General features: G+C 39.1%; 1 protein-coding gene across 4 annotated transcripts in view; it reads left to right on the forward strand.

The window, feature by feature from the left end:
* The window catches only part of b3gat1b (beta-1,3-glucuronyltransferase 1 (glucuronosyltransferase P) b), an 18,339-nt gene continuing 2,919 nt past the window's right edge, over nucleotides 1–15,420 (forward strand). The window contains exons 1-8 of one of the 4 annotated variants that reach the window (XM_079804187.1): nucleotides 33–61; nucleotides 154–237; nucleotides 4,346–4,564; nucleotides 5,761–5,825; nucleotides 11,137–11,255; nucleotides 13,698–13,799; nucleotides 14,447–14,958; nucleotides 15,033–15,329. In XM_079804187.1, coding sequence (XP_079660313.1) covers nucleotides 13,760–13,799; nucleotides 14,447–14,958; nucleotides 15,033–15,329 — 849 coding nt within the window. In that variant the 5' untranslated portion in view covers nucleotides 33–61; nucleotides 154–237; nucleotides 4,346–4,564; ... (1 more) ...; nucleotides 11,137–11,255; nucleotides 13,698–13,759. Of the gene's footprint in view, nucleotides 62–153; nucleotides 238–4,345; nucleotides 4,565–5,760; nucleotides 5,826–11,136; nucleotides 11,256–13,697; nucleotides 13,800–14,446; nucleotides 14,959–15,032; nucleotides 15,330–15,420 lie in introns of those variants that run through there. The other 3 variants (XM_079804185.1, XM_079804188.1, XM_079804186.1) reach the window with 3 other exon arrangements.

The raw sequence follows: 15,420 nt of genomic DNA on the forward strand, positions 1-15,420 counted from the left end.
GAGACATACAGAGAGAGAAAGAGAGAAGCAGCACAGAATGCTTTACTCCTCTTCAGATAAGGTTATGATAGAGCGTCTGTCTTGTTTTCTTTGTTTTGTACAATTTTAGATTCGAATGTGCCTTTAAATGTAGTTCTTTTGTATTCTCTAAAGCATTTGCAGGAGCAAGGGAAGAAAAACAAAAATGAGTGAAGAATTTGTACAGGGTGGAACTCGGTACACTTGAAAGGCATTCAGGTACGATAATCTTGTCTCCTACAATTCATCGACTTCATACTCTGCTGTTGTAAATATATTTTCTAAAACAATTACAGAATTATAGACCCAGCATCATGGAAGTGCTGTGCAAAGACAAGGCTGTATGTTTCCTTTCTGGGTTTTGTCTTTACAGCTGAGAAACTATGATTACTGTAGCACGTGGACGTGACCGTGCAGGGTTATCTGTCTGCTCTGGTGCTGCTGGCCGAAGGCATCGATTAGGACAGTTAGAGGGTGTTTTAAACTCGAATGTGACATGTGCATGGACATCAATAAATGGACATCAGCCAAACCGCCCCAGGAGCTCACAGCACTGTCCCCTGTAGTAAAGGATTGCATTGGTAGCTTTTAATGACCTGATTAAACCATTTAGAGGCAGATGCCACTTAAAATGAGCTCTCTTAAACTAATAGCCACTAAAACTGGTCTCTTGTGTGATTTGTCAGTTTAACCAGGGCAGGGCATTTTCAGCTTCTGTATTTGCACATCTTTTGTGCAGATCGGATTGAGGAGGAAATCTCATGTTGAAACAATACACATCAGTTTGAGTGAGTGAGTGAGAGAGAAAGGGAGAGAGGGAGATAAATATAGGGAGGGAGAGAGACAAAACATAAGAGAGGAGCAGTGTCAGTGCGAACGTCTGTCGTTTTTGCCAACGATCTACCGCCGGATTTGTTCCCTCTGTTGCCATAGCAACAGTCATTATGCATACTTTTAGATTGTAGAGTTAGTATTCAGGAACTGGTACTATTTGTACACCTAGTATCATTGTAAAAAAATGGTTCACAAATGTTATTTGCTATTTAAATGGGACTGGAATCTGAAAAGTGAAAGTGGAAAACGTGCAATCTCACGGTCTGATTGAGCATTTAATTGTTTTGTCTGATCTTGTTTTTATTTCCACCTCAGTCTGATATCTCACTCCGATATCTCACAACCTGATTTCACTTTCTGATATCCAGCTTTATGATTTCACTGATAGTCCGATTTCACCATCCAGTTGAGTTTCACTGTCTACCAATCTGATTTCACTCTCTGATTTCCTCCTCAGCCTGATTTCTACCTCGGTCTGACTGTTGATTTCACCGTCCGATCTCCACCTCAGTCTGATTGTACTTTCTGACAGTCTGTTTTTACAAACTTTAAGTTTGATTTCACTTTCTAATTTACACCTCAGTCGTATATTTCGCTCTCGTCTACACCGTGACCCCAATCTGATTTCACTTTCTGATATCTTGGTTTATGAATTCACTCTCTGACTGTTAATTTCACCATCCAATCTCCACCTGATTTCAATGTCTGATTTCCTACTCAGTTTGTCTTTACTGTCTAATATCGACCCAAGTTTGATTTCACTCTTTGATTTGCACCTTAATCCGATTCCATTGTCTCATAGCCACTTCAGTATGATTTTACTTTCTGACAGTCTGATTTCACTGCCTGATTTCCACCTCAGTCTGATTTTGTTGTGTGATCCCCACCTGAGTCTGATTTCACAGTCTCATCTCCACATGAGTCTGACTGATTTCATCATCTTGTCTCCACCTTGGTCTGATATTTCACTCTGATCTACACCTCAGTCTGATTCCACTTTCTGGTCATTCCTTTGGATCATTTTGACTTGATACTCATTTATAATTTTTGTTAAAATTGAGTGTTCGTCGGAGTGGTCCAAGATCTCAGGACTTTTGTCGCACTTGAACCATGAATACACAAGAAAACTGACTGGATTCAAGGAGTTTATGTGGTTGTAATAAAAAAAAAGTAACAAATCCTTCCCTCACGGGTCAATTCGACCCCCTTAGGAATGAATGGAATGTGAAGAATGCTTCAGTATACATAGAAAAACCTAAAAAACTAAAACTTTACCAAAAAAATGTTTACGTCTACATGTGTATCTGAATGAATACTGAAGAGATTAATGCGAGTACTGACTTTAGGACCCAGCAGAAACATCTAGTGGCAAGAGTCATGAAATATCATGTTATATATATTTTTTCCACAGGAGGTCGCAGAGACACACAAATTGACCCAATGTGATATATTTTGAGCTGATTTGAGCTAGTTATTGCATGTATTGTAGTGAATTTAAGTTGAACAAATGTGAAGAATGTTCTTAAATTATATTAGCCTACTTATCGATCAAATCTAGTAATTTAAAGGTAAATAAAATAAAATAAATCTCCCAAAAAATGCATAAAAAAATAGAAAAAATATTATAAAAATTAAGTGATAAGCTTTCTGGACAAAAAAATTATAATAATTTTGACCCGCGAGAGAAGGATTTGTTACAGTATGCGAGGGAAGGGTGAAGGTTGAGTTCACTATCTGACAGTCTGATTTCACTATCCAATTGACTTTACTGTCTGATATCAGGTTTGATTTAACTCTCACTCTCTCTAATTCAGTCTGATTTCTAGCTCAGTCTGATGTCATTGTCTGATATCCACCTCAGTCTGATTTTGCTTTTTGACGGCCTGATTTCACTGCCTTACATCCACCAAGTCACTCAGGGGCGGCATTTACGTATGGCAGAGTATGGCAGTTGCCATACACTCTAAAAAAAAAAGGTTCTCTATGGCACCAAAAATGGTTCTTGGCTCGTAATCATAGGGGAACCTTTTTTAGTGCTATATTGCACCAATTTTGGTGCTTCAGTGGTTCTTCAGCGGTTCTTCAGAGGTTCTTCAGCGGTTCTTCAGAGGTTCTTCAGTGGTTCTTCACCAATTCTTTGACTAAGGTGCTATATAGCACCTCTGAAGAACCGCTGAAGAACCACTGAAGCACCAAAATTGGTGCTATATAGCACTAAAAAAGGTTCCCCTATGATTACGAGCCTTTTTTTTTAGAGTGTACCCTAGCATTCAGACAAAACGGGAAATAAACAGCTCATGATGCTGTTCGTTAGTTGCTTGAGTTGGCCTTTGGAAGAAATTGCAGCTTTGAAAAAGCGAATTTAAAGAGCCTTATGCCGTGTCCTAACCAGACGCGATGCAATAAGCAAGTTGTCTGTCCAAGCCGTCCAAACCAGACACGACCCGAGATCAATCAAAAATCACAGCCAGAAGAGCGTGTGGGCGGGCTCTCTCTGCAAGCGCACTTACTGCATTCACAACTAAATGGATAAGTAGCCTACATGAAATTCCTAAATATATTTTAGCATAAATAAAAATACATAATGAGTGACTGAAACCATCTTTCTTTATCATATAATGCACTTGTTTGTTCATCTTGAGTTGACAGTTTGAACATTGTTGTTTGGTCAGGACACGTTGTAGGCTCATAGGGCTGTTTCAGAATATGCATTGATTTCGTATTGTTGTAAAGTCTGTGCATGTCTGTGGCTGATTTTTGTTAAGATATTAAATGATTACTTGGGAATGTCGTTGGGAAACCCTAGGCTTCTGTGAAACGCCCCAATTGGTTTCATTGTCTGACAGTCTTATTAAATTCTCTGACTTCCACCTCAGTCGGATTTTTCAGTCTGATCTCCTCTGCCGGATTTCCATCTCAGTCTGATTTCATTGTGTGATCCCCACCTTGGTCTGATATCTCACTCTGATCTACTCCTCCGTCTGATTTCATTGTCTGATATCCACCTCAGTCTGATCTCCTCTGCCTGATTTCCATCTCAGTCTGATTTCATTGTCTGATATCTACCTCAGTCTGACTTTACTTTCTAATAGTCTGATTCCACTGCCTGATATCCACCACGGTTTGCTTTCACTGTCTGATTTCCATCACTGTCTGATTTCACTGCCTCATCTCCAGTTCCCTCTGATTTTGCGGTCTCATTTTTTTTATCCTCTTTTAAACTCAGCCTCACAGTGATTGAAGCAGACCCTGGCAGCTTTACTCAAGTGGGATGATCTGATCCTTGAAAATTAAACAGGACATTGTGTGATGATCAAGAGGAAAACTTAAAAAAACTCACACTTCATAGGATCTCAGAACATTACAGAACCTTCTCGGATAAAACACAGCCTCATTCTTGAGGCAATATTATTGTTTTCCTCTTGTTTTGGGAATTTCAGTTTGGTGACGTTGTTGATGATTGCCCTTTGTTTTTGCTGCCATCTCCCATCAGCATCCACAATTGCAGTCTTTGTTGTCTGAATGAGAGGACGCATTCTTCCATCGGGATGACCTCTCATCCCCCTACTGGCCCTGGCACTGCTGATACCAGCCCAGAAGCCGTCTCTCTCTTTCTCCGTCTCTTATTGTCTTTCCTCTCTCAAAGGCCACCAGCAGGATATCTGACTGATTCAAATGGTTGAGTCAAGGCAACGAGAGATAGAAGGAATATGTAAGTATAACTGGCTTTAATATAAAATCTTTAAATGCGGATGTCCTTTCCTCTTAAATGCAAAAGTGCGAGATGTATGGTGTTTAAATGTTTGAAAAAATTGTGAAGAATTGTTTTAAAATTCACAGTTGCTAAGCTTGACTATATAGAGCTTCAGCTTTCTCTTACAGCCAAATTTAGCAACACATCCATATCTCCCTCTGGGACACGCGCACAATAAACAAACCGAGACAAGTGTAAGGCACCAAGCAGTGCTGCCTTTTTATTGGTTGTTTAAATGTTTGTCTAAACAGAAGTAAATCTGGGCCTCTTGCATAAGAAATGGGGACAGGCAAGCGATTAGGATGCTTATGAAGTATCTTCAGAGCGATTGAACCTCGATCGTGAAGAAAATGTAGGAGTTTCGGTTATTTGACAGCGTTTTGGAGAACATTGTGAATCTGAAATCATGTCCAAAATGAAAAGATTTGTTTTCATTATGACATTATTTTCATGACATTAATTTTTTTGTTTTATGTTTTAATGTAAAATGTTTTTAATTTAAATTAGCATTATGTCAGTACTTCCATATTTTATAAATACCTTTTTAATATATATTATGAATATATACAAATATTAAAAAAATTACCTAAATATATAATTTCATTATATTATTTATATTGTACATTTATATTTATTATATTTACTATTCTAAAGAAGTTTGAATATTATAATTTGTTCAGTATTTAACAGTGTCATTATGCAGTTTGCTGACTTAAGATAAGATAAAATACTTCACCTCAATTCAGAGGCTTAATCGGTCTTCAGTCTGATTCCCTGGCGGCGCTCATTATTTTGGGACTTACTGAGACACACAATGGTCTGACCTAAATCTAACACCCAAATTATTGACTGTGTGTATGTGTGTGTGTTTACGCCTGGGCTTTCAGAGCTGCTCTGTTCCTGAGCAGAGTTCTCATTCATTCATCTTCCTGTTTGACTAAAATCCTTATAGACAGAATGACCTTTCAAACCATAGAGAATGTTCAGCATGAATTTTCATGGAGTGACATGCTGATCAGGATATCTGTGATATTTATTTGTTCTAGTTATGCTCTAAAATATTTAACTTTTTCCCCGTTATTTATGAAATGATTACTGTTCATGATATCTGAGTCTAAATGTGCTTATGGGTCTCAATTATTCGTATGTGGCAGTTCCTGATGGAGTTGCTCAGACGTTGACTGCTGCTGGGACTATGAAAAGAGAGGGATAAACATCGGTAAGCTCATTTAACACGCATAGAAACAGAAAAACATCTCTATCATAGGGAATGTCCTGCTGGAGTATCTACTGAAGATGTGAAATTTATGACACATAGGGGAGAGCGGCGCACAACCTAACGCGGGGTTAGTTGAAACACACATGGTTTAAAACTTTCCACATGCCACTGCCAGGATACTTACGAAACGTATCAATATTATTTAGAGAGAGAAAAATGCGGCAATATTAAAAAAAAACCTTTGGAAGATATCACTGAACATTTTATTTAACCGTAGTTAAAGGTGCCCTAGATTGAAAAATGTAATTAACCTTGGCATAGTTGAATAACAAGAGTTCAGTACATGGAAATCACACACCGTGAGTCTCAAACACCATTGCTTCCTTCTTCATATGTAAATCTCGTGCGTGAAAAACACCACGGAAAAATAGGCGAATCTCAACATAACAGACTGTGACGCAACAGTCGGGATCATTAATATGTACGCCCCCAACATTTGCATATCGTCGCTGCCCGATGAAACTCACGTATGTCCAAAACGGTTACTTTTCAGGAAGTGAAAAAAACACGTATTTCAAAAGCAGTTGAATGTAGCGTTGTCATACTTGGTACGGCATCTTTACATGTAACCATATTCTTGCCAGTGTAATGATATAATCCACATTTGACCAAAATTGAGTTTAAATGGACACACGTGCATATTTTACAGTAACGGTGGTCGATATGCGTTCTTCCGATCATTAATTAGAATGGCCAAGTCGCGTTTCATATTGACAGAGGAATACGTGCTGGACATTCTCAGCCTCTGGCAAGCGGTGATAGCAGTATGAGTGAGGCATGTTCTAGTGACAATCATGACAGTAGCATTACAGGCTATAATTTGATCAGTTTGACTAAGAAAAAAAAAGTCTTTCAGAGACCGAGTTTATTTACATACTAGCAAGCAAACTAATCTGTGAAGAACTAGATTAGAACTAAACTGTGGAGAGCCTCAATGTCGTACTTTCGGCTATCCAGTGCTGAGCTTCGATGAAACTTCACGAGACCGGCGAGATGCTTTTTTGATTTACTTTTGAGATTTACAGCTTTGACACCAAATGGATATACGTGAAAATCAGATGACATGATTTCACAACTTTTGGCCATTTAGATATGTGAAGCATACTGTATACGGAAATGAACCTGGACATTCAATCCGTCGAAAAATCTCAAAATCAGCAAAATGGACATACGTGGTTTTCATCGGACAGCGACGATATGCCAGCCCATGTTCAAGGCCAGTTGGAACTGCACAGACGAATCATCGGGAGTTCTGTAGGTATTGTGAAGAAACAAGCGTCAAGCGAGGATAGCGAAAATGGCAGATCATGGAAATAAATGTTACGTTCCAGGCTGTGCAGGGGATTTTCATACCCTTCCCACAGAACAAAACTGTCAACAGGCATGGTTGATGTTTATTTAACCGGATACGGCACCAATTTAATTCAAAGTTGTTTGTTTGCTCGGCCCATTTAACCACGGACAGTTTTTCTAACCTGGGACAATATCAAGCAGGCTTTGCTCAGCATCTGATACTGAAGAAGGGGGCAATTCCAACTATATTCCCGGAAGCAGTAAGTAGTGATTTTATCCACTTCAGTACTCTACTGTCAAACTGTACTGTACAAACAACATATTTGCGCGTGCTACCCAAAGTTGAAGGCAGAAGTTCTGGTATTGCCATAACAGTTGAAGACATTTGTTGAAGGAATTAATTAAAGCAGAACTAGGCTGTGCATAAAAAGCAGGGTCTGTTGTCCATCAAAGTATGGAAAATTACAGGAAAATTGTACTTGTTGTATGGGGCACATGTGTGAAGCGCTGAGAAACTGTCGTAAAAGCGTTTTTTTAAAGAACTGTGAAGTTGGGTATTTTTCCACCATTTGGAATGTCCCACCTGGTGCCAATCCAGTTACAATTGACATCAACCCAGTGACTTTGCGTATGTAAATTGGCACAATATTACTCAGCTGCTCTTGAAAAATGCTAGCGTTTGCATATACTTGTGGCAAAACTGTGAGGAGATAATAGAAGGATGCTCATTGGATGCAGAAGGATAAGACGATAGTATAAGATATGAAGTTTTACCAGAGCTGGTCAGATGTTCAGCTGGCATCTCACTTTGTTGTTTTTACAATAAAGTTAACATCTTCCGAGACCTGGAACTTCGACTTTTCCACAGTTTTGCAGGTTCTTACTGAAAATAAAGACTCAACTTACCACTCAGAAGGTCAATTTCCAATCCCAAAACAATTGGTTGTTCTCAAAATCTGCATCTTTGTCAGAAACAGGCTCAAACATATAAGATTGGATGCCTAATGATGCTCCATTGTCATGCCGGACAGTATAGATGCGTTTGCTGCTACTGAAATGAGCCGCGCAGAACTCCACGTTACTATTCATCATGACCCTTCCAAAAAGGGTAAAAACAGACCATTTCATTCTTGGGACAATTTCTAGGGTTGTAAATGGACCTGTAAAACCGTATCTGGACAATTTTTGCCATTAAATAAGCCACACACCCTCTATGTAGATATCAGAGAACAATTTAAAATATTGTTTCAACTCTGGGCACCTTTAAAAGTAAATTACTTAAATTTATTTTTCATCTCTGTTTTTTTTTGTTTATTTAAAATGAGACAAATCTGATATTATTGTAATCTTATATCTGTTATTTAACGGTTGAGATCGTTCTTTAATGCTGATCTAACCAGCAGAAGACACGAGCCAGGGTTAAATCCCAGTTGGGGCATGTTGTCACACTGCGTTACATTGTGCACCTATTAGAACTATTCTATTATATTCCATACTTTTATTAATTCTTTAGAGAAACCATGAGAAAAAGGTTAATAATGACTGAGAGTCAATGTTCAGAAATTATTAATTATTATTGTTTTTAACTATGCTGTATAGCTGTATTTAGCAATGTGTTTGTTGTTAAACTAAAACATTAGTATATTTTTATTGATTAAAAAATGGCATTATTTTATTTTAAAAAGTTAATAATTGTATTTTATTGACAAAATATTTTAGTTTGTCTTGGATTTTTTTTTATTTTTTATTATTATATCATCTAACATTTTAAGCTGTCATTTGGTCACGTTACAATGTACCCCACCTATGGGGCATGTTGTCACATTTCACTTCCATTCTTTCGGGGTAAATCAAGAAAAAAGTATACACTGTATTAATGAAACAAAACCACATAATTGTACTAGACGTGTGAAATTAATGTGGGGGGGGGGGGAGGGGATACTCTGAACCCCAATTGGATTTATATAAACTGAGAAAGTCAAAAAGCGTTAGGTTATGCCCCGCCCTCCCCTACTCAAACACTCTTAAGAGACCCGAGATTGTGAGGATGCATTAGAATTTTTGGTCTCTTCAAATTTGTATTCAAATGCTACAGAAGCAAAGTTTAAAGCTTATGCTGACCTATTTTCTGGGAAAAAGAAGCTGCAGAGAATGTCTCTTTTCCCCCCCAGACTTTTTTTTATAAGTACAACCTGACTTAGCTCATCCTAAAAGCTATAAATCACTATGCTGCACATTGCAGGAATGTGTGCAGTAACGGCAGCAAATGCTTTAAAAAATAGTTCAAATCTCAAACATGATAATAGAGATTTTAGCACTGGCACTTATAAAGCAAGGCTTCTCGATTATGGCAAAAATCATAATTACTATTATTTCAATAAAAAGTTAGATCATGGTTAACAATTTCTCAATGACTTTGAAAACATGCATTTATTTAACTTAAAAAAAAACGTAAACAAATAAATTTGAAATTTAAATTTGTAAAAAAAACATTTATCAAATTAAGATATGATCAGCTTTGTATTAGTGCAATTCCTCAACATACTGAAAACTCCTATAAATTATAAGGGTGAAACGATACACTCGTTACGATTCGATACATATCACGATACGTAACTCGCAATATGATATTCTTGTGATACTAAAAGACATTCAGTTGTGGTCAGAATTATTGGCACCCCTGGTAAATATGATCAAAGATGGCTGTAAAAATAAATCTGCATGTTTATCAATTTGATCTATAATTCAAATAAAACCTTTCATTGAAGTAAAAGAATGGAAAGTTGGGGGAAAATTACGTGTTTTCCTCCAAAACACGTAGGCCACAATTATTGGCACCCCTAGAATTGTTTATAGGTGAAATAACTCTGAAGTAAATTCCCATTAATATGTTTTAGCACACCAGGGTGACTAGGAACATGAAATTGTCTTGCTATGACGTCTTGTTACACAGGAGTATAAATATGAGGAAACAAGAAGATGTAAGAAAAGAGCTAAAGCATTGAAAATCCCCATTTTCACCATCAGGGCAATAATTAAGAAGTGTCAATAAACTAAAGATGTTACGAATCTGCCTGGAAGAGGATGTGTGTCTATCATCCTAATGTACAGTGAGGAGGAGAGTTTGAGTGGACAAAGACTCTCCAAGGATCACAGATGGAGAATTGCAGAGATTAGTGGAGTCTTGGGGTCAGAAAGCCTTAAAAAAAAAAAATCAAATCAACCCCTAATCCTTGCTCATTCAGAAACAAACTCCAGCATATTCAGTTTTTAGACACGACTGGGAATTCAAAAGGGACCGGATTCAATGGTCAGATGAAACTTTAAAAAGAGCTTTTTGGCATTAAACCCACCAGATGGCTTTGGTGCAAACAGGGATAAAAAGTACCCCGTGTCCACGGTTAAAAATACAGGTTTTTTTTACTGAAGGTCCTGGACATCTTGTTCAGACACATCATGGTATCATGGATTCTAGCAAATACCAACACGGATAAAAAAAAATCAAAACCTGACGGCCTCTGCTAGAAATCTTAGAATGGGCCGTGGTTGGATCTTCCACCAGGACAATGATCCAAAACAAACTTCAAAATCAACACACAAATGTGTCACTGAGCAGCACAAAGTGAATCTTCTGCCATGGCCGTCCCAGTCCCCTGACATGAACCCTATAGTGGGGTGAACTGAAGAGAAGATGCACCAACATGGATCTGGGAATCTGAAGGATCTGGAGAGATTCTGTATGGAGGAGAATCTTTCCTTGTCCAGTCCTTCTGAGGCTTGTAGGCTAGAGTCCTTCTCAGCGTTAAACGCTAGAATGAGTCAGTTTTTTAAGAGCGCATGGCTATGTCATAAATGTTTCCGCCCCTGCGGTCTCCTCACGAAAATACTATTTAAAATTCATTTTGGAAATATACTTTGTTTAATTCCAATCGCTAACATGACTTGTTGTTTGCCACAGGTAAAACATGCCGAAGAGAAAGGACTTCCTGGCACTCATTTTGATTGTGCTACCATGGACCTTACTCATCACATTTTGGCACCAACGTGCTGGCAATCCATTGCTTCCAGTTCCGAAGGGTAAATAAGATCGTTCTTTCAAATGCTACAAGTTAATTTAGGCATTTAGTGGCATGGCATCTTACGTTTTGGTTCCACTGGCACATGCCGTTAGATGTTGTGGCACATCCTGTTGCATGGTTGCAAGTGACATATGCTACTGTCTTTTAGACTGTGTTCCAAATCCAAATTCCTTACATTACTCCACTAATATAGTCCACTTGAAGGAGTGAATGAAAACATGTAGGATATTACGCTGTACCCACATTGGACCAGCGGGAATTCATTTGACACGACCCTCGCAGTGAATTATGGGTATTCTCTAGCCAACATAAGCCGTGCTTCCATCAAAGTTACCTGGAACAATTTGTCCCAGGAACTTTTTCCCCTAGACCTGTTGCTGTCTGCATTTACAAGATTATGCAAATTAGTCAGGTGACGTAGGACTTTCCAGTTGGTTCCAGTTTCGCTGGATTTCGTCCTCCGCATAGAAGCATAATAAAGCCTGAATATTGTCGTCAGTCCATTGGTCGTGTTTTTTAAACTCCATTGTTGATTCGAATAGCAAACAACTCTTAATGCACGCACCGCAACAGACTTTTAAAAAATGGAGGTTGAAATAAAATGCTGCGTGAACTCCACCAATCAACATGTTCAGTGCCCAAGTCCCACCCCCGATTGTTCCTGAACTGTGAAAAAGTATTACCGCGCAAGCAGGGACTTTCTGAGGGGGATATTTGTACCCGGAACTTCATTTAGACCCTGGTTCCTTTGGCCGAAACATACCGAGTACCACCCCAAAGTCCCTGTTTCTGGGGAAAGTTCCTGCGTTGGAAACGCATTAGTGGCTGTTTCTATGGGCAGCTATACATAAGCCATCAACCATATTGTAACGGTCAAAAAAATCATCTGTTGAAGTCTATTGCAGGTATAGATATTCATACATGTGTCTAACTACAGTTGCAGACGCTCAGTCAACTTGCTCTCGAATGTTTACGGACTGGCTTTAATCATTCCAATGCGGCGAACGGCTTACGTATAGTGGCCCGCTAATAAACAGACGCTAATGAGGCATCTATGTATATATTTTTTATGGTTGAGTGTACAGCAGTTGTACACATGCATGTAGCGAATTAGCTCTGAGGGGAAATATTAATAATTATTCATAACTCATTATGATTATTCATTATGATTAATTATGAATATTTGAATCAGTTAAATAGATTAACTTGATGTAGCTACATTAACATTACAATCAATCAATCAGTTCCTCCTATAAACGTTCAGTATTGATTATTAATTCCTTCTAAGAAAAGGATATTTTTCATGGCCACAGAAAAATAATTATTTCCTTGAATTTACGTAAGCGCTTAGAGCGCATAACAAGATCGATCATTTATTAAGGGACAATTTGTTTGCAGGCAGGGAGTCAGGACCAAACATATTGTGCACAAACTTTATTAACTATAGCGCGGACAAGACTAAGACTAAAACTAACATGAAACATACATACACAAAACATACATGACAAGAGGTAAGGTTAAAGTGGATGCAGGGAAAAGGGTCAGAACAGATGTATGAGGTTATGCAAAGAGTCTAAACCTTGGGAAGAACCATCTTTGATAAACTCCTTTGTCTGAACAGAGGGTTTACAGTTTTACTAACTACACAGCGATTTGTATTTCGTACTTTACTTGCATTAAGCCTGAGCTGTAGAAGACTGTCCGAGGTGAAATTGCAGGAGAAAGTTTTGATGGTTCCGTCCGATGGCATTGAAGTGGCGATCAAGTTCTTCTGAATCGATTGAAGAAGAAATGATGAGCTTGCGTGGTTGTTTCGACTCCGTTGAGGTTGAGGAAGTTGCACAGGCCTTAAGGAGTTTGGGCCTGCTGGCCCATGTCGTGGCATCTGGTCTCCTGTCCCACACACACGTGAGGCTTTGTGTGAAGGCCTTATCTGGCCTGCTGGGCGGAAGCCCACAGGCACAGCGTGTCCATTGTATGCACAAGGGAGAAGCAGAAATAGGGAAGAGAGAGTGCTTCGCTCCTTAAAAGGTCTGCAAGAGGTCACTACCTCTTCAGTCACAGAGCCAATCGTATTCGGGCTTTCGGAGGGAAAGTTTTACGATCCTTTGTCTCAAGCAGATCCTTTGCCCATTGGTTGCTGCTGAAGGAACTGTTAAAGGTTCTTGTAATATGAATATGTTGCACAGGTATCAACATATCCTATACACAGTCATTCAGATCTTTAGATTACAACTTCGTAGACACACTAAACATGCCATACACATGATTTTCGTTAACCATAGAGTATGCAATTCTGAAACATAAATCCAACAGAGATTGAATTACCACAGACCAAACCCTATAAAAACAAATCATGAGATGGATATATGTTTATATATTTCTCAAGTGGTTATATATAGGCTATATGAGTTTAAGATGGTGTATTTGTCCTTTTCAGAAAGACTGTGAGAGTCTCAGCTCTCTGCAACTTCCTTTCGGTCGTAAACCGTGACTTATCTGATGGTAGCTCTGGGACCTTTCTCTGTTGTGTTGGGGGAAGGTCTGTTACTAAGCACAAAGCATTTAAACATATTTGTTAAATGTAACAGACGATAATTTGTCTGATTCGCCTCAGTCGCTACATGCATTATGGGATTGAATGAGTGCACTCTATAATGTCCACTATGGTTTTGAACACCACTACAAATGGCTATCCCCTCAAATAGTGCCCTGTTTAAGGGTATGGGGGGCGATTCCGGACACTTGGCGGAACGGTAGTAGCGATGTGGTCACATTTAACAAATTAGCTCACAAACATTAGCGCGGTACCTTTATGAAACATATCTTTTTTGTCAATAGGCTTACCACCATCTGAAATATGCAAGTAATGCTCAATTAATTTCCACTTCTTGATTTAGTGCAGTGAATGAATGAATGAGTGAACACCTTTTTGCGGGGTTGTTTTTTTGACAAGCTTGATATAAAATGCCACATCACTATTGTGCAATAATTTCAAGCTCTGTGTATCATGACACTGGATTTGCCACAGAATTTAAAAAAAATGCACAATCAATATCCAATATCCACTAAAACTAATAATAATAATAATATTGGAAGAAAGAAAAACACATATAATTTGATAATGTGGTACTGATATATTGTGTGTTCGTACTCTAAACTAAAACATTTATTTTTTTTGATGAACAGTTAACAGAACTGGGGCCAGTAAAGCTCACCAAAGAAGCTTTAGACTTCAAGAGTCCTGTATCATAAAGAACAAGCCCATCACTGAGGTCACCCGGATGAAGTACGCCCATAGCCGCTCTCCACCCTGGTCTGATGCATTGCCAACTCTTCACGTAATAACTCCAACCTACAGTAGGCCCGTCCAGAAGGCAGAGTTGACCCGCCTCACTAACACTCTCCTACACGTCCCCAAACTTCACTGGCTAGTGGTGGAGGACACGGCGGATAGGACAACGCTGGTGTCCAGACTCCTGCAGAACACGAGACTGAATTATACTCACTTGAATGTAGAGACGCCTCAGAATCTCAAAGCGCTGAAGAAGCCCAGAAATGCACGCATTCCTCGTGGCACCATGCAGAGGAACCTGGCTCTCCGCTGGCTCAGGCAGAACATCAACCCCAACTCGGGTCATAAAGGAGTCGTGTATTTTGCAGATGATGACAACACGTACAGCTTGGAGCTGTTTGAGGAGGTACAGTGCATTTGATCTGCTGTTCATAGTTTGTGTCCTTTCACATAACCCATTCCATCCTCTTTGTACCCCAGATGCGTTGGACTCGTAAAGCATCTGTCTGGCCGGTCGCCTTCGTTGGAGGTCTCCGGTATGAGTCGCCCAAAATCAACTCTCAAGGCAAAGTGTTTGGCTGGAGGACAGTGTTTGACCCTCATCGACCTTTCGCCATCGACATGGCTGGGTTTGCAGTGAACCTTCAGCTCATCCTCAGCAAACCTCAAGCCTACTTTAAGCTAAAAGGGGTAAAAGGTGGATACCAGGAGAGTAGTTTGCTACAGGATCTGGTCACTCTCAGTGACCTGGAACCCAAAGCCTCTAACTGCACAAAGGTGAGTCCTAAACCCAAATTTTCATATACGGTCCAAATCATTTTTTAATTCATTTTGTCAAAGCAAAAAGAAAAATGGGTTCTTCGTCTTT

The sequence above is a fragment of the Gobio gobio genome (assembly GCF_949357685.1).
Source record: "Gobio gobio genome assembly, chromosome: 22".
Lineage (NCBI taxonomy): Eukaryota > Metazoa > Chordata > Actinopteri > Cypriniformes > Gobionidae > Gobio > Gobio gobio.